At 36.0% G+C, this 26,736-nt stretch overlaps 3 protein-coding genes across 10 annotated transcripts in view; 2 read left to right on the plus strand and 1 right to left on the minus strand.

Moving 5' to 3' along the window:
• The window catches only part of eps15l1a (epidermal growth factor receptor pathway substrate 15-like 1a), a 39,668-nt gene extending 37,450 nt beyond the window's left edge, over positions 1 to 2,218 (minus strand). For all 6 annotated transcript variants that reach the window (XM_048164161.1, XM_048164152.1, XM_048164143.1 and 3 more), the window contains exons 1-5: positions 2,117 to 2,218; positions 569 to 610; positions 358 to 447; positions 222 to 269; positions 48 to 143 (exon numbers count right to left, since the gene is read on the minus strand). In XM_048164161.1, the coding sequence (XP_048020118.1) occupies positions 48 to 143; positions 222 to 269; positions 358 to 447; positions 569 to 610; positions 2,117 to 2,203 (363 nt within the window). In that variant the 5' untranslated portion in view covers positions 2,204 to 2,218. The remainder of the gene's footprint in view (positions 1 to 47; positions 144 to 221; positions 270 to 357; positions 448 to 568; positions 611 to 2,116) is intronic.
• An 894-nt stretch (positions 2,219 to 3,112) lies between these two features.
• stil (STIL centriolar assembly protein) lies at positions 3,113 to 15,522 on the plus strand. Its single transcript, XM_048164200.1, has 17 exons — positions 3,113 to 3,451; positions 3,690 to 3,776; positions 3,872 to 3,979; positions 4,926 to 5,041; positions 5,153 to 5,334; positions 7,153 to 7,394; positions 7,479 to 7,562; positions 7,712 to 7,798; positions 10,935 to 11,082; positions 11,307 to 11,416; positions 11,556 to 11,682; positions 11,985 to 12,974; positions 13,044 to 13,179; positions 13,263 to 13,464; positions 13,620 to 13,764; positions 13,869 to 14,155; positions 14,233 to 15,522. Exons 2-17 carry the CDS (start codon positions 3,691 to 3,693, stop codon positions 14,954 to 14,956), a joined length of 3,774 nt encoding a protein of 1,257 aa, XP_048020157.1. The 5' UTR covers positions 3,113 to 3,451; position 3,690; the 3' UTR covers positions 14,957 to 15,522.
• A 528-nt stretch (positions 15,523 to 16,050) lies between these two features.
• The window catches only part of rc3h1a (ring finger and CCCH-type domains 1a), a 30,499-nt gene continuing 19,813 nt past the window's right edge, over positions 16,051 to 26,736 (plus strand). For all 3 annotated transcript variants that reach the window (XM_048164207.1, XM_048164213.1, XM_048164220.1), the window contains exons 1-2: positions 16,051 to 16,205; positions 21,445 to 21,880. In XM_048164207.1, the coding sequence (XP_048020164.1) occupies positions 21,650 to 21,880 (231 nt within the window). In that variant the 5' untranslated portion in view covers positions 16,051 to 16,205; positions 21,445 to 21,649. The remainder of the gene's footprint in view (positions 16,206 to 21,444; positions 21,881 to 26,736) is intronic.

Consider the following 26,736-nt stretch of genomic DNA (forward strand, 5'->3'; position numbering starts at 1 on the left):
ATACTGCCTGGAAAATAATGATTTCAACCCTAAACCCTGAGACTTACAAATTTTGGAGGTGGAACGGGGAGGTTTATACTGGAAAGGCTGATGTCGTGCCCACTCTGCGCGCAGGCCACAAGTCGCAGAGCAACGTAAAAACCCTGATAAAACACAACGGGATCAAGCTAGCATTAGTTTCTGATCCTGACTGATGCTTTTAAAAACTATGATACTTTTACCTGTTTATCCAAGAAACCTTTGCCATCTGGATCAGCCAAATCCCAGATCTGAGAAAAGACAGTAGATAATTATGGATTATGAATATCCAAGTATCATTTCTGAAGAGCTTTTGCATTGATTTATCCAAACACCAACCTTTCCTAATGTGATGTCTGGCAGGCCTGATTTCTTCAAGAACAAGGCAGCCTCTGTAGGTCCAACCCTCCCAGTGTTTCCCGGGTCAACCTTCAAAAAACACACATAAATGAGGGAGAAATGTGGTTATTGTTGCAAAAAAGATTGATATATTAAAAAAAGAGATCACTATGATACAGTCTACAAAATTAGAACAGAATTATAGCTTTACCTGTCTGTAAAAGTTCTCATATACAGGGTTCCCGCTCGACAGCTAGGAAAAAGAAACTTTATGATTAAATAAATTCAATTATGGTATATGGCAAATATGCCTAATTATTGACAATTTAATTATTATTTTACTGTTATGTAATTATGTAATTGTTAAAGGGATTGTTCGCCCAAATATGATAAATATATACCCAAATAAATTCTGCCATAATTTATGTTACATTTAAGTTGTTCTTAACTTTTATGAAGTTCTTTCTTCTGTTGAAGAATATATTTTGAAGAATGTTGGTAACCAAACAGTTTCTAGTCCCCATTGACTTCCATAATATTTTTTTTTTTCATACTACGTAAATTAATGCGGGCCAGCATCTGTCTGGTTACCAACATTCTTCAAAAATATCTTCTTGTGTGTTCAACAGAAGAAAGAACTTCATAAAGGTTAAGAACAACTTGTGGGTGAGTAGATGATGACAATTTTGGGTGAACCATCCATCCCTTTAACTAAAGCTGTTAAAATTAAAGCAAAATTGAAATAAAATAAAATAAAATAAAATATAACTATTAGAATCAAAACCTAAACTTAAGAATGTTAAACTGTTGCCTTGGTAATTAAAAGTAAGTACTAAAATAACTAAAACTAAACGGAAATAAAAAATGAATGAAAGCCATATATATATATATATATATATATATATATATATATATATATATATATACACATTTAAATAATATTATAAAATATATAATAAAAATAAAAAAAAATGACAAAAGCACATAACAATATTAAAACTTTACCTAAAATTACAATGAAGTGAAAATATAAAGGTAAAAGTTAATTCAAATAGCATATAAATAATATTAAAACATCACTGAAAACGTAATATAATAATAATATTATATGTATTTTTTTGTATTTATTCTAATATGTGTTGTGCACATAACTATATTTACTATTCCATTTAATCCATTACAATTCATAAAGCAGGCAGTACAGTGAGATTACTGATGCTCACTAATTCTCATCACCGCTAAGCTAAACTAGCGGTCCAACACCCATTACAACATGACTTAATATATATGCATTACAATGTTGTTCAATATAATTTAGCAGCTTTTATTATTGTACTATACGCATATTCTGAAATGATGACTTTATAAGTTTATAGTCTTGACAGCTTTTAAGTGTTCATGATGTTGTGATATATTGCGGCTAACTACATTAGTTAAACTATGTTTACAGTATTTCTCATTCATATAAATGGCCGTTATCGTTATATGTTCTTGCTACTGAATGTTTATCGCAAATTTCATTGAAACCTACACTGTTATTTTCGTATTTTATAACAGACATGGAATATAAAGCGAGCTAATCGGTTAGCAATCTGAGCCCGATTAACGAGGCCCGGTACATTTTCGCTATAAACGTCGATAAAACGACCCGGGAGCGCAAACAATGAGATCAATTCGTGTCTAATGCTTAGATTTATTTCTGCATACTAGTGTTCTTCCTCATTATTCCCTTGAAATTGGTGTTTTTATCTGGTATTACCTGAGTGAGGGTCGCGAGGGCTGCCATCTTTTCCCTGTTGCTGCGGAAACAGCGCGTGAGGGACTGAGGGGGGCTGAAGAGGACCATTCACACACATCACATCATCATAGTAATATTAATAATAACTTACAAACAGTAAAGGTAACACTTTATCTTACAGTGCAGTAGTAACACGTTACTACATGTACTTACTATAGTAATAACTAACCCTAACTGTAACTCTATAGTATGTACATGTGGTTAATTAATAGTATTCAGTACTTATTTGAGTAATTACAATGTAACTGCGGCACTGTAAAATAAAGTGCAACCACAATAAATAATAGATATAAATTAAATATAAATTATAAATAGTTCAATTCAACAATGTAGTACAAGTAATATTTTACGTTGCAATATACTTTTTAAATTGTATTACGGATTGAAATAAAATGTTTAAAATGCCACAAAACTTGGAACAACTTTTAAAAATGTAATTAACATACATATTGTGTATACATAACTTCGGTAGGCTAATAATTCTTACATTCATAGGAAAAAATTAAATCAAATACATTAATCTTTCTTCCCAACTAAACTAGAACGATGTAAATATTAATTTAAGTAATAATTCTTCAAAACATCAGTAAATTACGTATTTTTTCGAGCAATAAGTGCAAATGTGTGTGCTGAATATTTACCTAACGTTATATATTTTATTATTATACTTTACATGTCAGATCTGTTGATGTTGACCCATGAAATCAATTGTATTAAAAATATTTAAAGCAGTTGGGGTCACAAAGATACTATTACTTTACCATTATACTCATATATTCTTATTCTATAACATCCTTCTGTTTTCTATAACAAACAGTCTCAAGAGGTTGAATTCACGTGTAAAATAGTGCGCTGTATTCTCATACTATCTACTCTAGCCGTTCAAAAACACTCCGCAAGCAAGGGATCCGGTTCCTCTCTTCTGATTGGTCGAGCGTCCCTTGCAAGTGTATTCCTATTGGCTGAGCCGCCCTGCTGCAGCGCCCCGCCATTGGAACCTGGAAACAGCGCCACAATTTATTTTCGAGTTGTTGCGTTTGTTGAATGCATTCGTCTTGTATTTCATTGTTTATTGACAACAACTGGCATTTCTCCGTTTTCTGGCACGTTAAACGAGTTCAATTATTAACCCAAGGGTCCTTACGCGCGTCTCGGCGCGGTTAATACCGCTCGAAGAGCTGGAGGGACAGTTTCAACACATTTGTGGTCCGGATTCACGCGCACACCCAGCTGGATCTTCGGCGTTGCGATTAAAACACGACGAAGGCATGAGCAAAGCGTTCAAACAACCCACAGGTAAGACATTAAATATCCTGCACCAGTTATAATCAGTTTTAAGTGATATGTTATGGGTTTTTAAGTGTTTCTAGTAGTATTGTCATGTTAGCATGTAAGCTAAGTCACCCGACCTGCCAAACACATCAAAACATCCTATCTGAGTAAGTTATCTGAGATATTTTGAGAGCGCACTATACAGGCAAAAACATTGCTGCGTGATCAGATTCAGTTCAATAAAGAAGCATATTTTCCACAGTATGAATCGTGTACAAGTGGACTTTAAAGGGTTGCCAGCCCACATCTTGGAGAACAGTGTTAGAACAGAAACCCTTCAAAATCTCAGGTAACTACATAAGCTTTCTCATGCATTGCACCCAAACCACTGTTTTAAAACGTTGTTATTGTTCAATAAAAGTAATAATTTTGCACGTTTTTAAGGTCATCGGACAATGTCCTCACTCCACTGACATTCCCAACATCTAAAGTCTCTCTCTGGGATCCATCTCCCAGTGGTGATGTTGTCAGTCTGCATTTTTCATATTACAGGTGAGTCTTCCTGTCATCGTTATTTTGTCGTTTATGAGTTTTTGGGTGAACTATATTTTCATATCAAACACCATCAACGTCATGTGATTACGTTCTGAGGGGGAAAAAAAATAATCTTGAATAATTTTCATGTACTAGGGATTATGATAGCAAAATGTATTTTGCGTTTAGCCTTATTTTGTCCTGGTGTGATGTATATCACTTTGCTTATTTTAAAATTGTAATTAATTTAATATATATTTTTCTTCGCAGTCATTGTGGCAACACATTTTTAAGTCTCCCAACCCATCGGATTTTACTACAATTTATAAACTATTATAGTATTCATTAATATTTTTATACTTTTCTCATTTTAGTTTTAGTTTTAGTAACTTTGTATGTATCTTTGTCATTTTTATTTCTTTTCGGTAACACTACAATAAGGTTCCATTTGTTAGCACAAACTAACAATGCAAAATATTTCTTACGAATATTTTAATCTTAGTTAATTTAAACATTTACTAATACATTATTAAAAACAAAAAAGTATCTACTAATATTATTTAATGGATCTGAGATAACAACGAACAGTTGTATTATTAACTAACATGAACAAAGATTAATACTGTAACAGATGAATTGCTCATTGTTAATGTATCAACTAACATTAACTAATGGAACCTTATTGTAAAGCGATACCATTTTTCTTCTATTTTTCTATTCCCATTTAACTTTAATTTGTTTTTATTTCAGACTTAGTTTTAGTCATTTTAGTACTTCAATTTTTAACTTCAAAAAATGGAAATAACTGAAATAAATGTTTGTTTTTCTTTGAATATTTTATTATATTTCAGCTTTTGCATTTACCGTAAACAACTTTTATCTGATCTTATCTGAGGATTTTGAAAAACACTGTTGGAATCATTTTATGATTTCTATGTTCTCCGTAACATTTGGTGTCTTTCAGGAATCCGAGACTGTTACTTGTGGAAAAAGCATTACGTTTAGCTCACCGGCATGCTAGACAGACCAACAAGCCTCAGTTTTTCTGTTTCCTGCTTGGGACGCTGGCAGTAGACAGCGGTTGGTATATTGCATTTCCCGAGAGTACCTGTATTTAGACATCTTACAATGATTGTTCCATATTTAGATGTGTTGTGTCCACGTTTTAGTGACTAGATCTTATTTTTTTAGACGAGGAAGGTGTGACGATAACCCTGGATCGTTTTGATCCAGGCAGAGAGCAGACGGGATGTCCTGGGAAAGCACCAACTGCACTGCTCCCCGGAGACATCCTTGTGCCATGTGTATTTGAAGCTCAGCATGCTACTAGCAGCACGGTGCACTCGGGGGAGGATTTGAACATCTCCTTCAAGGTAACTGATCTGAGAATTGCTGACAAAACATGTTTAGGATCTAAAGGCTGGGGCACTTTCCTCTTGTTGCTATGGCAACTTGTTGAGGCATAATAGTAGTTAACTTCACCCTGTAACCTGTCAGTAACAGCTGCCCTGATTGTGACACAGTGTTCCTTAGAGACAGGTAATTATAATAAGTGTGTTGCGCTGCTTCCATCTGGTGTGGTTTCCTTGGTTTCATAATGTTCTTGATTTAACCTGGATGTGTTTATTAATATAAGACAAATTTTAATATTCACTTCTGTTCAAAAGTTTGGGCTCACTCTTTTTTTTTTTTTTTTTTTGAAAGAAATTAATTCTTTTATTCAGCAAGAATATATTAAATTAATGGCAATAAAAAAGACTTTTACATTGTTACGAAAAATTTGTTAAAAAAATCTTTTGAATTTTCTATTCATCAAAAAAACCAAAAAAAATGTATCACGGTTTACAGAAAAATATTAACATTGATGATGATGATGATAATAAATGTTTCTTGAGCAGCAAATCGGCATATTAGAATGATTTCTGAAGGATCATGTGACACCGAAGACTGGAGTAATGATGCTGAAAATTCAGCTTTGCATCACAAGAATAAATTAAAATGTATTAAAATAGAAAATGTTTTTTATTTAAAGGTTATTTATTTAAATTGTAATAATATTTTACAGTATTACTGTTTTTACTGTATTTAAATGCATGCAACATTGGACAACATAAGGCAACATTCAGACTGCAGGCAAAAATGGCCTAAATCCAATTTTTTTTTTCCTTCTTTGTAACTGTGTGAACAGCACAAACCACATGAAATCTGATCTTTTCGATTCTGATTTGGGACACTTCCAGATGTGGTCCCAAATTTAATACAGGTCTGATGTTTTGCAATGTGACCTCACTCTGAACAGTCCTATCAGAATTCATGCAACTATTACGTCACTCCAGATCAGCATTTGTCACAATTCTGCGCTGACAGGAGTCACTCCAAATATTTTACATACCGATAGTTCTTTGGTCACTCTGTGAATATGGAAGATGACAGCGAAGTTAGTCAGTGGAGGGATGGTGAGCTGTTATACTCATAAGTATTATGTTGACGGCTCTATATAAGCAAAACTTGAGGAAAAACTGTATGAGAACTTTCTTTCTCCTCATCTGCATCATCCCTATCACCTGCGCACAAATTCGCTGGCTTCCACGGCACATCACCTTATAAATGAACATGTAAATGTTGATTTCTGTAACTTCAATGTTTACTTCTGTAGTTCATGCTGTGTGTTGTCTTTGTTATTGTTCTTTTATGCATGTGGGTCAGTTCGCGATTGTCACCTGTTCAGACTTGAATCTGATATTGGCCACATAAAAAAAAAAAAATGAACAGCCAAACAAATTGTATCTGAGCAATAAATCAGAGTTCTAAGGCTTGCAGTGTGAACGTAGCCTAAGAGACTTCTTTCAAATGTATTAAAAAAATCTTACCCCAAAAACATTTAAATGGTATATTAATTTAAAATACACCATTTTTATTATGTAAATATAAACATTAAATTAAAATAAATTATTATTATTATTTTTTTAAATTTTCATATATTTAAATGTTATAGTTAACATTTGTGGGGGGGGGGTTAAGGATTTTATTAATCCATCGTTCTTTAACTTCAAACAAAACAAACCTTTTTGGGTGGGAGGGGTAAACTAAATGTTTATTTCATTCTACCATTTTTGTTGTTCTTCATATTTTACGTTTTATGCACATTGAGATTAAATGGTGGTCCTCTAATGCTTATTTCCTCATTCTAGATGCTTCAGCATTTCTGCTGCAGTAAAGAGATGCTGGAGTTGTCCAAACTTCTGACCCTGCGTGCTCGTCTCAGCTGCTCTGAGAACATGGACAGACTCACCTTTGACCTGTCCTGGGCAGCTGTCACTCTGGCCTGCACGCTAGATGCCATCCCTGTTCGGGCAGTGCCTGTCATCCCTACCGCACTGGCCAGGAACCTCAGCAGCCCAGCAGGTGTGACCCAAAACAGCAGGAAACGTGGGTAAGGAGCTCTTATAATTCCTTATATGGCCATGTTTCATCCTCAGAATCTTTTTGTGCTTTAAAATGTGACATTCTGTCTCAGGTTTCTAACTATGGATCAGACCAGGAAACTTCTCCTTATACTTGAATCTGATCCAAAGGCATACACTCTCCCGTTAGTAGGAATGTAAGTACTTTAATTGTTTAGAAATGTTGACTTTCTTACTACTTTATTCAGCCTGTTGGCCGGTATTATAATTCAGCCACATTAATTACATGCTTGGAGTCCTGCAAGATGTTCAGTGTAGGTGTGTAACAGTTGTTCTCCTGCAACAGATGGTTAAGTGGCGTTACACACATCCATAATCCCCTGGTGTGGGCCTGGTGCCTGAGGTACCTGCACAGCTCCGCCCTCCAAGACAAGTGAGTGTCTCATCCATCTGCTCTTTTGCCAATAAGTCAGTTAGCTCCAAGAAGGGGTCAAATTTAAAGACAAAAAGAAATTGGAGTGTATTGTTTTGCGCATTATGTTATGATTAAATTGTTTTCATAATATTCAAGAAATGTATAACTTTTTCTGCATTTGAAATGAATTTTCTGATTTTGTAACCATGAAATATTATAAAACACATTTTATTTAAAATTAAATAATAAAATTGGGGCTGTCACTAATGATTATTTTGGTAATCGAGTAATTGGTTGATTATTTTGACAGTTAATTGAGTAATCGGATAATTTTTTGTGGCAATAAAAATAGGCCTAAGTGAATAATAACCATTAAAATAAAAACAATGTATAGGTATAATAGCAATGAGGCAATAATATTTGGTTCAGATAAAGTATCAAAAGCAAATAATCATGGTTTTATTGAACAACACTGTTAAAATACATAATATAATATACATAATCAACTTATGCTCGTCATGTACAAATGCCTGCAGAGCAGAGAGCACCAACGGCCTGGTGATTGCTGTTGTTACAGTTTGATCAAATCCTTAATATTGGCCAAACAACATTTAATTCAAATATCCACTTAATCCTTAATAATTAACACCTTAACACTTCTTAATGACAGAAATGCTACAGAACAAGAATATGTGGACATCAAAACATGCAAACTCAGAGCAAGGGTTTAAACTTTTTTTATTTTGAAATCGCAATGAACGGTTCACAATATTTAGAAACATTTTGATGTATTCTCCTGTGTTGGTGTATAAATTATTTACATTATAAATCTGGTGAAATGCTGCACATTGTGCTCCCAGACGAACGTTATGCAACCCTTCGCATGAAACACAAAGCATGTCAGAATTTAAGCATTCCCTCATGCACGTTATTGGAAACCCATACAAACAGCACATGCAGAGACTGAGTTTGTGTGGAGCAGCATTTACTGTGAACAAAGCCACTCTGAGATTGAAGAAACTCGTAACCTGCATGCATGTTAATAAAACGTCGCATTTCACCCGCAGGGCATATATTTATTAAACTGAAATGAATGAATTTCACAGTAGCGCTATGATATATTATGATTTTTTTTTAAATGGTTTTAATATACAGTACAGTCCAAAAGTTTGGAACCACTAAGATTTTTAATGTTTTTAAAAGAAGTTTCGTCTGTTCACCAAGGCTACATTTAATTAAAAATACAGTAAAAACAGTAATATTGTGAAATATTATTACAATTTAAAATAACTGTGTACTATTTAAATATATTTGACAAAGTAATTTATTCCTGTGATGCAAAGCTGAATTTTCAGCATCGTTACTCCAGTCTTCAGTGTCACATGATCCTTCAGAAATCATTCTAATATGCTGATTTGCTGCTCAATAAACATTTATGATTATTTTCAATGTTGAAAACAGTTGTGTACTTTTTTTTCAGGATTCCTTGATGAATAGAAAGTTCAAAAGAACAGCATTTATCTGAAATACAAAGCTTCTGTAGCATTATACACTACCGTTCAAAAGTTTGGGGTCAGTAGGAATTTTTATTTTTATTCTTTTGAAAAGAAATTAAAGAAATGAATACTTTTATTCAGCAAGGATGCATTAAATCAATCAAAAGTGGCAGTAAAGACATTTATAATGTTACAAAAGATTAGATTTCAGATAAACACTGTTCTTTTGAACTTTCTATTCATCAAATAATCCTGAAAAAAAATATTGTACACAAATATTTTGTACAATTGTACACATTAAATGTTTCTTGAGCAGCAGATCAGCATATTAGAATGATTTCTGAAGGATCATGTGACACTGAAGACTGGAGTAATGATGCTGAAAATTCAGCTTTGCCATCACAGGAATGAATTACTTTGTGAAATATATTCAAATAGAAAGCAGTTATTTTAAATTGTAATAATATTTCACAATATTACTGTTTTTACTGTATTTTTAATTAAATAAATGTAGCCTTGGTGAGCAGACGAAACTTCTTTTAAAAACATTAAAAATCTTAGTGGTTCCAAACTGTTGGACTGTACTGTATCTTGCAGCCTCTGAAAACTGTTTAATAATGCGGTTTGGTTCTCACCACTTTTGGTATTTTGCTGGTTATTCGACATGGGCAAATTGCAATTGAGGATTTTTTTTTTTTTTTAATCAATTACTCAAATTTAATCGGAATTGTGACAGCCCTACATAAAATATTTTAAAAAATTAACCCACTTTTCATGATATAATCATTAGGGGTGTAACGATACATCGTTATATAGAGATATTGCAATATAATAATGCTATGATATGTATCGTTGAGGTAAACAATATGACTCGTGATATAGTTAGTTTCATCCAAGACTCAGCTTACTGTATTTATAAAGTATGATTCACTTAAATTTAAATTCTGTCATCATGTACTCACCTGCTCACCCTGATCAATGTTTACATGTGAGTAAAAGCCTAAATTAAATATATTCATCACAACAAGCTATCGATTCTCTTCAGAAAATTTGGACTAAACCGCTCGTTTCTTATGGATTAGTTTTCTGATCTCTTGATGAAGTTTTCGAAGCGTCAAATTGGTAGTTACAAAGGCAGTCAATGGAAGGAAATCTGACACCATTCTGTCATCAAAAAGATTTTCACATTGTTTGTTCTGAAGATGAACAATTCTTACGTGTGTGGAACGGCATGAGGGTGAGTAATTAATGACAGAATTTTCATTTTGGGGTGAACTAACCCTTTAAGTTGTATGTACAACAATGTTATCGAAAATTATTAATGTTTTGGAAATAAATCTGTTATTTGAATTTGTTTCTTTTTTTTTTATTTTGTTCAAAATATCATGATGCATATCATATCGTGATGCGTATCGACTCGTGAATGTATCGTTACAACCCCAATAATGATTCTGGTCATATTACAGAAATGAAATAAAAGCATTGTTTTAATATTATTGCTTAAATTATTTCAGTATGTTGGTGTTAATCAAAGTAAATGTGATCTCTTTGTGTTGCGAGAATCTTTGTGAAGTCTCTGAAAAATTATTATTATTATCATTATTAGTATTACCAAAATAAAAAATTCATGGTCATGTCTACATCTGATGGATTTCCAGAGTGATGTCAGAGGGAGGCGCTTTCCTGGTTGTCCTGTATTCTCTGACTCACCGGGATCCGGAGTTCTACCAGTGTAAGCCATGTGTCGGACAGCAGCAAATGAGCTTTCAGCTGCTCACCAGCACAGAGTCGTTCACACTTTACAAGGTCAGTCTGTCTCTGCCTTTGTACTAGCCAATTAAATTTCAATATGCCAAGGTCTATGTTTCATGCAATCTCTACTGGGTGTGTAATCTGATTATGTATTAAATTAATAGTATTTCTAGAGCAGTTGTCTTTGGTTTTTGTGTTGTACATATTACATTAATTGATTTTTAGGGTTGCTTTAATTATTAAAAGTTTTTAATCACACTATGTATTTTGTAATACAGAATGTAGAGCCTTCAGAAGGACGGCCTTTACAATTTGAGCTTAGTGCTGAGAACCAAAATCAGGAAACTGTGCTGTTTGAGGAAGTGCTCTCTCAGACTGTGTTAGCAGGGTACAGTCATTTATTTCTCTAAATTTTCAACTTTTATTTAATTGAGATTTATGTTTTGGCTGTTTAGTTTATCTGACAGAATACAATATTCCCAAAGCAAGAAGAAATATAACACACTACATCTGCTTTATCTTATTAGGATGACTCTTGCAGCATCTTCAGCTGCTTCTCAGAATAAATTGTCTATCAGTGATCATGACTCAGGTGTAGAAGATGAAGACCTCTCTCCTCGGCCATCTCCAAACCCTCATCCTGTCAGTCAGCAGGTTTGTTAACTTATGGCCCTGCACCCCTGATATACCTATTCAGGCTGGATTCCCATTAACGGGTTAAAATATTCTCTTTTTTCTCTCTCTCTCTCTCTCTCTCTCTCTCTCTCTCTCTCTCTCTCTCTCTCTCTCTCTCTCTCTCTCTCTCTCTCTCTCTCTCTCTCTCTCTCTCTCTCTCTCTCTCTCTCTCTCTCTCTCTCTCTCTCTCTCTCTCTCTCTCTCTCTCTCTCTCTCTCTCTCTCTCTCTCTCTCTCTCTCTCTCTCTCTCTCTCTCTCTCTCTCTCTCTCTCTCTTTTCAGACTAGGCGTGTTCATCCTTCAGTTCCAGAACTCTCTATGGTATTAGATGGCAGCTTTTTGGATGCAAGTCTTGTTAATACACAAGACTCAACTCCTGTTCCTCATAGCCTATCAAATATTCAGCGGAGAAGCATTAATCCTGCCCACCAGGGCCTCTCAGTGTTGAGGCCTCCAGAACAGAGTAGCGTCCCTGGACCTCCCCCAATCCGAAGACCACTAACTCCTGTCCTCTCTCAGCCAAAAAACAAACTACATCCTAATCCAGGACAACAAACGCCACAACCCAATGTGAGTAGAAAATCCCTGCCCTCAATAAGAAGATCAAGAGATGGCTCGTCAGCATCATCTGTATCATCATCTTCATCTTCTTCCTCGACAAAGAACGCTGCTTCGCCCAATGGTTCTTTTCATCAACAAAGGCACCATTCTTCGCAAGGGTTTCCGACCAAAACCCAATCAATTTATTCTGGACCTCCAACATCTGGTCACAGCAGTGCCAGAAAGAGTTCAGTAATGCCAAGCCAGACCCCCATCCCTCATCCGTCCCAACACAGGCTCTTCCATAGCACCCCAGCCGCCAACCCTTGCAGCTGCTGCACCAATCAACCCACCCATGTTCCCATGTATCAAAACAACTGGCAAGGGCCACCAGTGTATCCCACCGTTGTGCACAATCCTTGTGGTTTTCATTGCGGCGCTGAAAGTGTCCCACCTGGGGATCACTGTCTCTCGCCTTCTCGGCAATCTTTGGGTTGTCGCATATCACCAACTAAAAGTCCTGTTTGCCATCCCGCTGTTCCAGTTCACCACTCTCCATCACCCAGTCCGTGTGTCCCCACAGTTAACCCCAACAAAGGTTCTGTTGATCAAGTCCCTTCCTGTCAAGCCCAGTGCTGCCAAGTCCAGGACACCCCTTTGGGTCTCCTTCCTGCTGATGCGTACAGGATGCTCATGGATCAAGAGCGTCAGTTGAAGCTACTTCAACTCCAGGTTTGTATTAGTTCTTTAAATGTTTAAGTGTTGACCTGTCATCGCTTGTTAACGGACTTTCCTCAACAGATTCAAAAACTCCTTGAGTCTCAGAGCAAGACAACTCCAGTATCATCTGGCGAACATGATGCTCAGCAGGAAAGAGCCAATCAGACGCTAACATCTCCACCTAAACGAACAAGTGTCAGTGTTGCTGTAGGAACAGGTAATATGATGGAAGGTTGTTGCATTTATTATCAGTTCCTTTCAATGTTGTGAAGTTCTTGTCTATCGTTGTGTGTTATTTAGGGGCGAGTTTGTTTTGGACCACACCCCAGGAGGCCCCTACACACGAGGCCTCAAGTATGGATTGGCAAACCGAGATGGAGCCAAAGTCTGAAGGTCAAAACGACAGTACAGTCACTTCCAGACTCGGATCTGAAAATGCATTTCGTTACTCCCAAGAGCAGAGTCCAGGATCTCCTCTACATCCAGCATCTCCACGACATGAGTAATAAGCCCTAGGTTTTTTTTTTCTGAAACCATTTTTTAGCAATTGTTAACCTCTTAAAGTCTATTATACATGGTTTGTAGAAGGCTGTTATTTATATTTTTATTGTTTTCCAGGCCATGTTTGATGTTTGTGTCTTTATTTGTCTTATGCAGCATGTCGTCTGGTTTTGGAGCCCGTTCGTTTCAGAGTCCAGTGTTGGGAGAGAGTGCTAGCATGTATTATCACTCGCAGTCACAGAGTAAAGAATTGTCTGAAAATGGAGAAATGGATGACCCAAGGTTTTACCAAGAACTACTGGTATGGCCCAATTTTTATGATTTAGTTGCAATTTTCACATATTTAATTTGTAATTGACGTAATATTAATGTTCAAACCAACCTTGATTTTAATTCCTGATCCAGGGTCAGGTGCAAAGTCGTCTCCAAGACTCCATGCCTGTGGGTGAAAAGGTAGAGCAAGACCAACAGAGTGTCTCAAACAGACAAAGTCTGTCCCCTGTAGTTCGTCAGTCAAGGAAATCACCGACAACATCCATACCCCAAACTCAAAAACCAAAGCACGGATCCAGTCCACCAGATCAAGACCGTGTCTTAAGTGCAACATTGAGACAACTCCAACAGTTCGGGGTGAACTTAGACTTGGACTCTTCCCAGGCAAAGATGACACGTGCAACTGTAGAGAGTGCCAGGTAAAACGTAGTCAGACAGATTGTTTAATCAAAGCATTTGATTGAAATTGTGTTTCTAACACATTTTTGCTCTTCAGCACCCTAGCTTGCATAAACCCTGATGCGGTGATTCCAAGACTAGCTCTTTCCGAACCAATGGGAACCAGCATTTGGGGACCAAGCGGCAGTGTAGACCTCAGCCTGGAGGCCAACGCTATTGCACTTAAGTACCTAAGCGACTCGCAATTGTCAAGACTCTCATTGGGCGCTCAGTCCTCCAGCCCACATCCAGACCCCAGCGCAATTCTCCTGAGAAGACCCGCTGCTGAAAAGAGCAGTGTTGGACTCAGTATGCTGTCCCCCAGCAATATGTCTCTAGCTACTTGTAAGTACATGAAGAAATACGGACTGATTGAAGGAGAAAACAGTAGTGAGGAAGAACAAGAGGACCCCGTTCTGGTAGACTCCGCTCTCGGGTGTTCTGTACAGCATGAAACATCCAAGAACGTGAGCGTTAGGCAAGACCGTGAAGAACAAAGTTCTGCGGTTCTCAAAAACATTACAAACAAGGCAGTCACCAATCTCTATATGTCTCCTGTTGACTCTCAAGAGCAGTTAATTCGAGACTTGCGGCCCAAAATGCAGCTGCTTATGCGTGGCGGGACAAACACGGAGAAGGAGAATGACTCAAAGAATGTTCTGCCTAAACGTAGGTCCTCGCTAACTGAAAACCAGAGGATGCAGGAAGTCACAGAGCCTCAGGGGTCGGTGGGAAATTTCCTGGATCTGAGTAGGTTACGGCAGCTGCCCAAGCTCTTCTAAAATGCACCATTTTCCAAATGGTCACTGGGTCATTTCTGTGTGTCAAAGGGATTCAAGGAATGTTTTCTGTTTTCATGCAATCCTCAAAAATTTGTCTTCCATTGTTTGTTTACATAGTGTAACATGATTTTATTTTTAAAAGTGTACAGACCCTTTTCAGTAAATGTTTTTAAGTATGTTTTATTTCTATAAATTGTCTTGTTTTGTCTAACCCGAAGGGGCCTTAATGTTCATTTTATTTCATTTGAAAGCTTGAAGTTTTTTTGTGTGTGTGTACCTGATGACTCCTTATGTGTCATGTACAGCAAATAGGTAAAGTGCCATATATGAAGTGACTCACTTTAGGCAGTATTGTTTCATTTTCCCTTTACTCATTTTTAAACGCTTTCAAAATCTTCTTTTGTTTCTTGGCATTACTTGACTTAACTGATTTTACCTAAAGTTGGCATGTTCAATTTCAGAGGGAGAACTACTGTTTGTTTTAATCCTTGTTTTGTATGTTCTTTTTAAATGACTTTATGTACATGTATCTGTCTCTTAATTAAATTACATATTCTTTTATATAACTTCAACTTCATTTTGTTTTATCTCTGACCATCACAACTTTGATCACACATATCCTGATAGAGATCAGGAGAAACAAGTCTCAGTCAACTAATTAGTAGGTATATGTTTGGCAAACACACCTGGCAACAAAACTGCATATATTTACATAAAAGCATCCAGGGGCCAGAATGGAGGCTCTTTTGACTGGTAAGTTACTACCCACCCAAGATGGTTTTCTACATCCAGAATTCTACATCCTAGCAACCGCATACCAAAATACTAAACACCATTTGTGCCTTAACCATATTAGAACATGCTGGCTTCATGGTGGTGACTTTTGCATGCACAAGAACCATTTTCTTCAAAACATATATTATGAATACAGACAAAATCCAAGACAATCTCTTGAGTTTCTCATCACCCTTTACCAAAAATAAAGAGGCTCATAAGTGATGATGGCTGTGAAAGCCGTTTTTTGGGATATAACAGTATTTTGGACATTACCAATGCTGTCTAGATAGGTTTTGAGACTCTTAACTCAATGCAGGACACGGTCTTGATCTGTGGATGATCTCCGGTTGCGCAATCCTGGACTTCTCTCACTTGAGCTCTGAGACTCCGTCAGACAGTCCAAAGAAACTTTCATTACAGCAGCAGGCGAAACTCGCCGTTCTTCTGTGAAGATTGAGCTGAACCAAATATTGTGAGTATATATTGTACTGCTCATATCATGTAGATGTATCGCCCATTTAAGTTGTGTTTTTTATATATATAACGTTATACCGTTTATAGAGGCTAAAACAGTGTGAAGAGTCTAGCTTAGGAATGCAACAGCATAGCTTGAATCACATTTAAAACTCTAAAATTGACACTTCTGCAGTGAATATCGTTGAATATTCGTGTAATTCGACTGAAACGCGTATAACAATTACAAATGAGCGTTGTAAGCGTTACCCAAGATGCATCAACCGGCGTAGCATCCATGCTAACGCTCACGAGCACATTATATTATTAAGAAACTAAGAATATATTTTATTATTGGTTAGTATTCAGTTTGTATGCTTTTAAAATGGTTTCAAATAACAAAATATTATTACAAGTATTAAGGGATTCACGGTACTTTCGTTTTTAACTGAACAAATGACGTTTAGCCGAACGCTACAAGCTTTGTTTTGTTAGCACACCGGCTAGCTGTTTAATATTCAAATTTCTGATCGATTTAAACTGTCCAAATGCACATTTTTATATTAGCTTAAATTTCATATGCGATGTTTATATGTAGAAAACATCTCGTGGTGCTTGGTAGGTATTACTATTGTGTTTTGTTTTATTATAAAAGGCTATTGATTAACCTGCTAACGTTAGCTGACTAGCATAACAGTTTGACAATCTGATATTTTAAATAAGTAATGATTCTTCATTATAGCGTGGCATTTGGCTAAATAAACGAGTAGGTTATATATATATTATATATATATTTGAAGGTATAATTGGGTTCTACTGGGTTTTACGCGAGTGTTTTATTATATTTTAGCTATATCCAGCTCTAGTCAAAGGGCTTTGTCTCTTTCTTTCCTGTCCTAAAGGGCTCGATGTTATGCAGAATATTACATAGAAGTCAGATTTTCTCAAGACGTGTTTGACTAAGAGTTTCTTGGAGGTTCATTTGATAATTATCTTTTTGATTTGCTTAATTTGGCAGCTAAATCTGATGGGAATGTGATGATGCACACGTGCTTATTGTCTCTTTTTTTAGCACAGTGTGTAGGATGGATGTAGTTTTTATATATTGTTAAATCACTTTGAATTGTATAAATAAATTCTTGATAATAATGATAAGTGAAGCTTAAAATCTTTTTAACGTGCTTTAGGGGGTTTCCAATAGACAAATGGCAAGAGATAAGTCTCAACATGCTTTGAACTGAGGTAATTTTTTCCATGACTGCACTGGCATCTGAACATATTTTTCTTTTCGAATCACACACATGAGTGTCAGGCATGTAAATCACCTTTCTGATTCATATTAAATACATTTAGCTTTAATCACATCTAGTTGACAAACAGGTCTCATTGTCATGATTACTCTGCATTTTCAGCATCAATTCCTTGTTTGGAGATGCTGGGAGATAATTTTATATATATATATATATATATATATGTATATATATATGTATATGTTTATGTATGTTCACACAGTGCTTAACAAATTTATTAGACCACAACCCAAGGTTTGTGCCTCAGCTGCCCTAAACTAACAGTATTGGTCATTACCAAAATCATTTTTAGTATTTCACAGTAGTGTTTCTAACACTAAAATATAGGCTATTGTTGTGATTTAAAGAATTCAAAAGATATAGCCTACAAAAGTTTCCTCAAAAGCAAGACTTTGAGAACAACTAGAAACTATTTGGAAGTCAATAACAAAAGAGCCTGTGGAAAAGTACATAAAAACAATGTCAGCAAGAAAGCAAGCCGTCATCAAGGCCAAAGAAGGCCATACAAAATAAAAAAATAAAATATATTTTTGGTTATTATGTGTGAATAAAGACTATTTAGTTGCTTCAGTTTGTTATTTGCCTAATAAATGACAGTACAATTTTTAGTTTTAAACAAGTTTGACAATTTCCTAAAATCTTTTTGTCTTTATTATGACAGATGGTCTAATAAATTTAAGCACTGTCAAATATATATATAGAGAGAGAGAGAGCGAAGTGTTCCCATTGAATATTTATATATAGAGAGAGCGAAGTGATCCCATTTCCTCAATCACCCACCAAATTTAATTATAGTTCTTAGGAAATCCTGGTACCAATGATTTTACAACAGAAATGTGTGGGTGTGGCCACCTAAAATGGTGCTTTTGATGGCTGCCACAAGAGGAAGTACCCTAGTCGCATGGGTGGCTGCTGTAGATAACAGCACATATTTGAATGTTATATATATATATATATATACATGCACCCATTAGGTAAGACAATGCATGTTTATATATATTTATACTATTATTATTGTTCATATATAGTGTTTATATATTACTTGATTATTTTTATTTATACATTTTTTTTTTTTACGGGTTCAGTTTGCACACTTAAAAATACCTGCAGGAATCCTTGCGAAAGTTAAAATAGCATTCTTGATGGCGTCATTGCAATTAGGTGGATTTCTGAATAGTTTCAGTGTTGGTGTGTACACCTTTTCCAACATTCAGAAAGGAAACCGGTGTTCAGTATCCTATAATTTTATTTTCGGCTTCCTTTTGTCACAGAAGCATGAGTGTGCAATTGCCGTGCATGTGATAGAAACTGTGATCTTTGTTATGGCTCATGTTTCTGTTCCCTATAGGTCAGAATTCCTGCCGCCTTGCTCCTAAAAACATGTTCACGCAGATTTGATGTTTGTCAGATGAGTCACAGCGCGGGGCACATAACCTGATTTGAGTTTAAACACTTCCTTGTGTTGTCTCCCGCTGGAGCGGTCAAAGCAATTGCACTTTACTCACTATTAGTCATTTGAAATCCCCTCGGTTTTGTGTTGTGGAGGTGTTGTTTTGGTTATATAATGGCTATATTGGGCAGCACTAAGGTACGGTACGCAGACTAAGCTGTAATAAATGATGAGTCAGGTTATTGCTGCTGTTCTGGACTTCCCAAGACTGAATGTTTCGTAGAGCTCATGTTGTCAAGCTGGAGAGGCGTTGTCAGGCTGAAGCCAAAAGGTTTAAATGTGATGATAGCTTGAAGATCTTGCTTGGTTGCTATTCTTTGATACCAAAATAAACCTACTGTACTCGGGTCAGTGATAAGAATGTCTAAGATGACGAAAAGGAAAAATCTTTTCCTTTTCATAAAGTCATATGTTTTTATGCACTAGTGATTGTGATCTTTGATCTTCTTTTCAACAAAGGAATTGATATAAATACAATTCCTGATTATTAACTTAAAAAAAAAAACGCTGTCCGTAACTTTTTTTGTGTTCAAAATTGACAAAAATTATATAATGAGAATGTACAACATGAATCCATTTTCCAAACCGTGTTTTTGTCTTATCCTGAATCATTATGGTACACTTATAATTAGTGTTTATATTCGGACTATTTCAGACCGGACTAGTAGGACTCGCCGCAGAGTATCACAGTAACTGCGTGACTCGCCATAGACATACACGGAGAAAAGTAGTTCCGGCTACAATGTTCTTCCACAAGATGCGTGCAGTTCTGTTTATTAACCGCTAGAGGGCCAAAAATCACGGACTGCAGCTTTAACAATTTTCACTTAAACTTATTTAAACTTATTTTTCCAAATGGAAAGTTTTGAATACCATGAAGTTTTCCTGATGCAGTTTATGATGCCATTTAAAGACACAATATGTAAGATTTTTGGATTCAAATATCCAAAAACCACCAGAATAGTGGGTTTTTTTTTTTTTTTTTTTTTTGTATTTTGTTGAATTGTGTACTTAGATTATCCCAGATGTTTCCAAGAATGTTTAAATCCAGAGAAATAAGCAAATTTAATGACATCATACCTGCATTACCCTCGATTTCCGGTTTTATTTTGTAGAAACCATGACAAGGGAACAACTGTTTGGTTACATTTATAGACAGAAAACAAATTATTGTTATACAGCTCAACACATTTAGTCTTATTGTTTTAATCTCGTGTTCTTGATTATATTAATATGATACTCTAATATCAATCTAGCTTACTGCAGTGTGCAACAAGTGTCTCATAGCAGCCGCTGAGCGAACACACTGAGTAACGTGGTAACATCATTTTATATTAACTACATTAACGTTAATAATCTCATCCATCAATGTGATTTCTGCCTGAGTCCCGTCAGATTTTTTTTACCAGCTGTGAGGTGAAGACGACATCTCCCATGATTCTATGCTCAATCTTGGCATCATTAAGCTACGCCTTTGTTTTGAATAAGTGACCTCTAGCGGCGAAAAATTACATTTTGTGCCTTTTTAATTTAAAGTTTTATATATCGTTGATAAATAATTAAAATTATTATATTATTTCAATTCAGTTTAACAGTTTATGCAAAAAGAAGAATAACTGAATTTAGTTTTTATTGCTATATGTCTTTTTAGTTTATTTTTTGTTAGTTTTTACTAACTTTTAGAATTTTCTTTTTTTTTTGTTTCAGTTTATTTTGTTTGCTTGTTTTTTTGTGTTAATGGCAGTTTTTATAGCAGCATTACATTTCTCAGGGTTGTCTAGTGTTATGTACTGGAATTTTTCTGTTTAATTAAAGGCTCTTTATCACATTTTTAACCTTTTTGGTTATTTTCTGTATCAAAAACTCAAATTAATTTGAGACCATTTTATTTTGTTTTGTTTCGAAGTTGTGAAAGAGTATTTATTTTCATTAACAAAAGTTATTTTAGTTTAAAGTCTGCATGAAATGGAAGTTGTGATAGTCTTTTCTTCGCTATTGTGATGTATATCTGAGAGAAACGGCTTCTCGAACCAGAAAAAATGTAGGGCAGGACTTGATTTTGTCCATCGGGAATTGATTGGATTGAAGTGGTTTGCTATTGGTCAATCTCATGTGAGTGACAGGTTGTCCCGCCCTCGCACCAGTAAACATGTTATCAGAGAAGAGATGTCACTGCAAGAGGGAGGGAAAGTATTTTTCATTACAAGGGGACATGAATAAAAAAAATGTGCACAAATGCATCATTTATAATAAATACTGCAATATTCCATATAAAGCAAGAAATGTAACAACATTGATTCACACAAGTTTGTTCTGCTATGTTTTATAAATGAGGCTCAATTAAGGTATGTATTAGAAATGCATTTTTAATGTTTCATTTGAAAAAATAATGGGTCCAGACACAGTTAACATTGCGTAATTGAGTTAATTTGGCAAGTTGGGATGAGCTAGACATCTTTTATATATTAAACTCATTGTTTTCTGTTTTTGTCTTGCAGGTTATGTTTTTCACACTATGTGCTGAACGCCCCTACAATGCCAGGAAATATTTAAGAACTGTGATCTTTGGAAGAGCTTTATCGGTTCCAGTGGAACCTCTAGAACATAGCGCCGTATTGCTTTACACAAAACGCACATTGATACAAATGCAGCAATAAGAGAAGATCTTGGGGACCGGTGCATCACAGACCGCTCTTTGCTACAATGCCCGTGCAAGCCCCGCAATGGACCGAGTTTCTGTTGTGTCCCATCTGCACGCAAACCTTCGAGGAGAGCCACCGCAAGCCCATCAGCTTGGGCTGCGGACACACCGTGTGCAAAATGTGCCTGAACAAACTGCACCGCAAGGCCTGCCCATTCGACCAGACCGCCATCAGCACGGACATCGAGCAGCTGCCCGTCAACACTGCGCTGCTGCAGCTCGTCAGTGGCCAGGTGAGTCTGAATGTGCAGTCACATTGGCAAAATTTCATGACAAAAATGTCCATTGTAGTGATGAATGAAGCACAGCTCACATAGAAGTCACTTTCAAACCTCTCATGACCAACTTTAACATAATAAGCATTAGGGCTGCAACAACTAATCGATAAAAATCAATATTTAAAATCACTGACAACAAATGTCCTTATCGATTAGTCGGGTCTGCCCACCGTGCACAGAAAAATCCCGCCAATCGCATCAAATCGCAGCACTGAATAACGCATTTTTATGGACAAAATGCATCTAAAAATAGTTGAGGAATGAGCTGCTGCGGCAAAGGTATGTGATCCAAGTGCCCAAAACATGAGAATTCTTTATTTTAAGATTCAAGCTAATGCGATAGCGTAATGTTTGACATGGCTTGCCCTGTCAGGCGCTTTGAAAGATGCGTGTGCTGTTTAATGTGTGTTATGTTTCCTCAGCGCAAAACTTTCATTTTACAGTTATATCATTATCTGTAAGTGTTACAAATTCAAGCAAGTATTTCCATTTTGTTTTAAGGGTCAGTCTGTATTATACTTCAGACTTTAATGAAGGAGCGAACAGACAGGATGCGTTAGAGAGGGAGACAATTAAAATCCAACACAAAATATTCATTTTCCTGAAATATTTGTTGTTGGATGTTAAATTTAGGTTTAAAAGTTGACATGTAATTCAAGTATTTTATGAGAGTGGTAACTGTGAAGGGATAACAGTGTGTAATTTAATATAAATGTAAGACGTTTCTTAGTTTTACAGGACAAAGAAATGACAGTGTGAATGTGTGTGTTCCTGCAGAACATTCCTCTTATCTGTTAACACTGAGTTTGTGTTTTTCTTTATTATCTTGATTGTCTTCATTTTTAATGAAGGGATTTAAACTGTCCTTTTGGTTTATAGCTCTTTTGCATTTAGCATAAATATAGATATTTTCACTATATATGTTTTCATAGCATTCATTTGCACGTTTGTTTGATGGACAGCATTGGGCAGGATGTGGAATAGAGTGTTTTGTCATTAAAATAAAAAAGAGAATTGGGATTTTTATCCGATTAATCAATTAATCGAAGAAATAATCTGCCAACTAATTGATAAGCATATTCTGCATACGTTTCTCCGTTACACAAAATTCCTATCTTGTGGATTGCTATTGAAATGAAATCCATCCGTTCCAAGCCATGCAACTCCTGAATTCACGTGACCGAAATCTGCTAGGGGAAACTTTTCACCTTCACGCAAAACTCAGGAGTGCGTTGATTTGCAGTGACTGGATGTCATCCGTAAAAATTTGGCGAATGGTGAATGTGACGCCATCGCATGAATTTTTGTGTGGATCCCTGTTAAAATGAATGGATCTCGTCTGCAAAAATTTGCCGAACAGCGACAAGTGTGATCGCACCTTAAAGGGGTAGTTCACCCAAAAATTTGATGTTTATCTGCTTGCCCCCAGCGCATCCAAGATGTAGGTGTCTTTGTTTCTTCAGTAGAACACAAATGATGATTTTTAACTCCAACCGTTGCCGTCTGTCAGTCAAATAATGCGAGTGGATGGGAACTTCTACTATAAGAGTAAATAAAACTTGCTTAGACAAGTCCAAATTAAACCCTGTGGCTCGTGACGACACATTGATGTCCTAAGACACGAAACGATCGGTTTGTGCGAGAAACCGAACAGTATTTATATCATTTTTTACCTCTAATACACCACTATGTCCAACCGCGTTCAGCATTCGCTTAGTGAGGTCTGATCGCGCTCTGACAGCGGCAGTGATGTCTCGCTCTCATTGAAGTATATGCGCGAGACATCACTGCCGCTGTCAGAGCGTGATCAGACCACACTAACCGAATGCTGAACGCAGTTGGACATAGTGGTGTTTTAGAGGTAAAAAATGATATAAATACTGTTCGGTTTCTCGCACAAACCGATCGTTTCGTGTCTTAGGACATCAATGTGTCGTCACGAGCTGCAGGGTTTAATTTGTATTTGTCTATGCAAGTTTTATTTACTCTTATAGTAGAAGTTCCCATCCACTCGCATTATTTGACTGACAGACGGCAACGGTTGGAGTTAAAAATCATCATTTGTGTTCTACTGAAGAAACAAAGTCACCAACATCTTGGATGCGCTGGGGGTAAGCAGATAAACATCAAATTTTCATTTTTGGGTGAACTATCCCTTTAATGCCAGCTACAATGCCCATGCTAGTCCCACAGCTCATGAATTTGCGTGACCAAATTGAACACAAACAAAATCTGTGACAGAAGCTTTTTGCTTTATATTGACTTTATATTTACCGCCAGTCAGCAGTAAATTTGACCACACCTTTATTCACAGCTACAATTCCCATGCAAGCCCTGCAACTTGAGAATTCGCAACCTATTTGAACATGAGCAGAGTCTGCAAACTTTTTGCCCCCACACAAAATTGATTGCGTGGATTCCTATTAAAATCACTGGATTTCACCCTCATAAATTTGCCGAACAATGAAAAATATGACGGCACCTTAATGCACAGCTACAGTGCCCGTGCAAGTCCCACAACTCCTGAATTTGCATGACCAAACTGAACCTGAGTGAAATATGCCAGGGAAACCTTTTGCTTTCACACAAAACTCCCAATCGCAGAGATTGCTATTGAAATTACTGGATTTCACCTGCAAAAATTCACAGAACAATGGTAAATGGTACGGTCACTTAATGCAGTGTTTCCCAACCATGAAGGTACACCGAACGCTACACATTTTCCCGCTTTTCTTAATCAAACACACCTAATTCAGCATGTTAGTTGAGACTCCAAGACCAGAAATTTATGGCTTAGGAAAAGGAGAAATGTGCAGTGTTAGTGTGCCCTCAGGAACAGGTTTGGGAAACACTGCCTTAATGCACTGCTGTGTGCCAGCCCAGTGCACATCGGTGCACAATACGTTCACTTTATTGACTTTGTTTGCCTTGTATGCATGAAGTTGTGCCCCCAAGCCTCAGTCTAAACTGCTGAACTGCGAGGATGAGGAAGTAAAACTACAGTGGTTCCTTGTCACTCAGACATTGTACTTTTTTTCCTTTTCGAATTATCATAACAATCGTAGCATAAGGCAAAGGGCCAAAAAGACTAGACCGCACTGATCATGCAAATAGTACAGCAGTTGTATTTTAGGTGAAGTGTGTTTATCACAGTGTTTACTGCATCCACTTATTTCTGAATCAAGAGGACAAGCAGAACGTGTCAAGTGCAGCATTTAGAGGTGGAGCTTAGGGCATCGGGTTTCTAAAGATCAGCTCGCGGTCGTTCCGGTCTGGTTGGATTTCAGCCCTGATGCGACATACCGAAGCGTGAGAATGCATGACAGGATGCAGAAAAACACATTGGTTCCTGGCTCACACTGTCAATAGAGAAGCAGGAAGTTGAATCAACATCTGCCTGTCATTCCTAGTGTTGTCTTTAAAAAGACTTCTCTATCCAGTGTCAGGTATGACTGTTGCAACTATTACATAATTGTCTAGTCACGATTATTTCAGATGACCACAGTCATTGAGCGCTTCATTGGGCACTGCATTTAAATAAGGGAATTTATGCAAACACAAAAATACTTTCACATTTGCGTAACTGCAGAAAAAACTGCAGGTTTGTTTGTTTTCACGCAAAGTGTTTGTTCAAATCTGAAATGAGCAGAATGTTAAAAACGGTCAACTACACACAGAAAATGAAATTATGAAAAAAGTAAAGAACTTGGCACAGAAAATGTTACTATTGGAAAATAATAATTATTATTATTACTACTACTACTAATATATTAATATATTGTTCAGTTGGAATGGGTTCCAAAAAAAAAATTAGAGCGTGAATCAGAAAAAAGAGAAATATTTTAAATAATATTTTCATATTCCAGTATTTAGAATCATAATTATTCATGTCATTCTACCCAGTAGAATATTTGTTAAAAATCTGTCAGCTACACTGTGAAACTCATGCAAATGTCCAAAAATAGCAGTAAAATATTTGTTTGTACTATTATTATTATTATTATTATTATTACTTCTACTAAGATATTAATATATTATTCAGTTGGAATGGATCCCAAAAATTACAGTGAGTATGGAAATCAGACTTGGAAATCACAAAGTGGATGCAAAAGAGAAATATTTTGAAGTATTTCTTCATATTTAAAATTGTACTATTCATGCCATTATACCCAGTGCAATATTTGTGTACTAAGCCATAAAAATCGTCAAACATTTTCATGTCAAAACAAACTTTCTGATGGTGAAAATAATTTTTGGTCACGCTTTAGTTAAGGCCACAATTCTCACTATTAACTACGACTTTTGCCTCAATAAACAACTAATTACTGCTTATTAATAGTTAGTAAGGTAGTTGTTAACTTTAGGTATTGGGTAGGATTAAGGGATGTAGGATATGAACATGCAGAATTAATATGTGCTTTATAAGTACTAATAAACAACCAATATCCTAGTAATATGCATGCTAGTAGTGAGAATTGGACCCTAAACTAAAGCGTTACCAATTTTTAAAATTATTATTATAAACATGAAGCTTGATTGAAGTTTGACTATCTACTAAGACAATCATACACTACTGAAATGGGGAAAAAAAACACTTCCTAACCCTAAACTTTTAAACGGTAGTGTATCTTATGTAATAATCATATATAATTCAAAATCAATCTACCATTATAAATTTTTAGACCCAAGCTTCAGTCTACACTCAGAAATGCAGTTAATTATATGATCATTAATCAGCTAAACCTCATAGCCATGACAGCCCAACCTCATGGTCAAAACAGTCTTTCCTTATTTCTCTGTTTTTGATTATA

This window comes from Megalobrama amblycephala, linkage group LG2 (genome assembly GCF_018812025.1).
Source record: "Megalobrama amblycephala isolate DHTTF-2021 linkage group LG2, ASM1881202v1, whole genome shotgun sequence".
Taxonomy (NCBI): domain Eukaryota; kingdom Metazoa; phylum Chordata; class Actinopteri; order Cypriniformes; family Xenocyprididae; genus Megalobrama; species Megalobrama amblycephala.

Excerpts from the sequence above, each read along its gene's own strand:
- stil (XM_048164200.1), top strand. The coding sequence starts at position 3,691 with ATGAATCGTGTACAAGTGGACTTTAAAGGGTTGCCAGCCCACATCTTG. Across the intron at positions 7,563-7,711 it reads ACTCTCCCGTTAGTAGGAAT|ATGGTTAAGTGGCGTTACAC; the intron begins GTAAGTACTTTA and ends CTCCTGCAACAG. Across the intron at positions 11,417-11,555 it reads TCTCAGACTGTGTTAGCAGG|GATGACTCTTGCAGCATCTT; the intron begins GTACAGTCATTT and ends TTATCTTATTAG.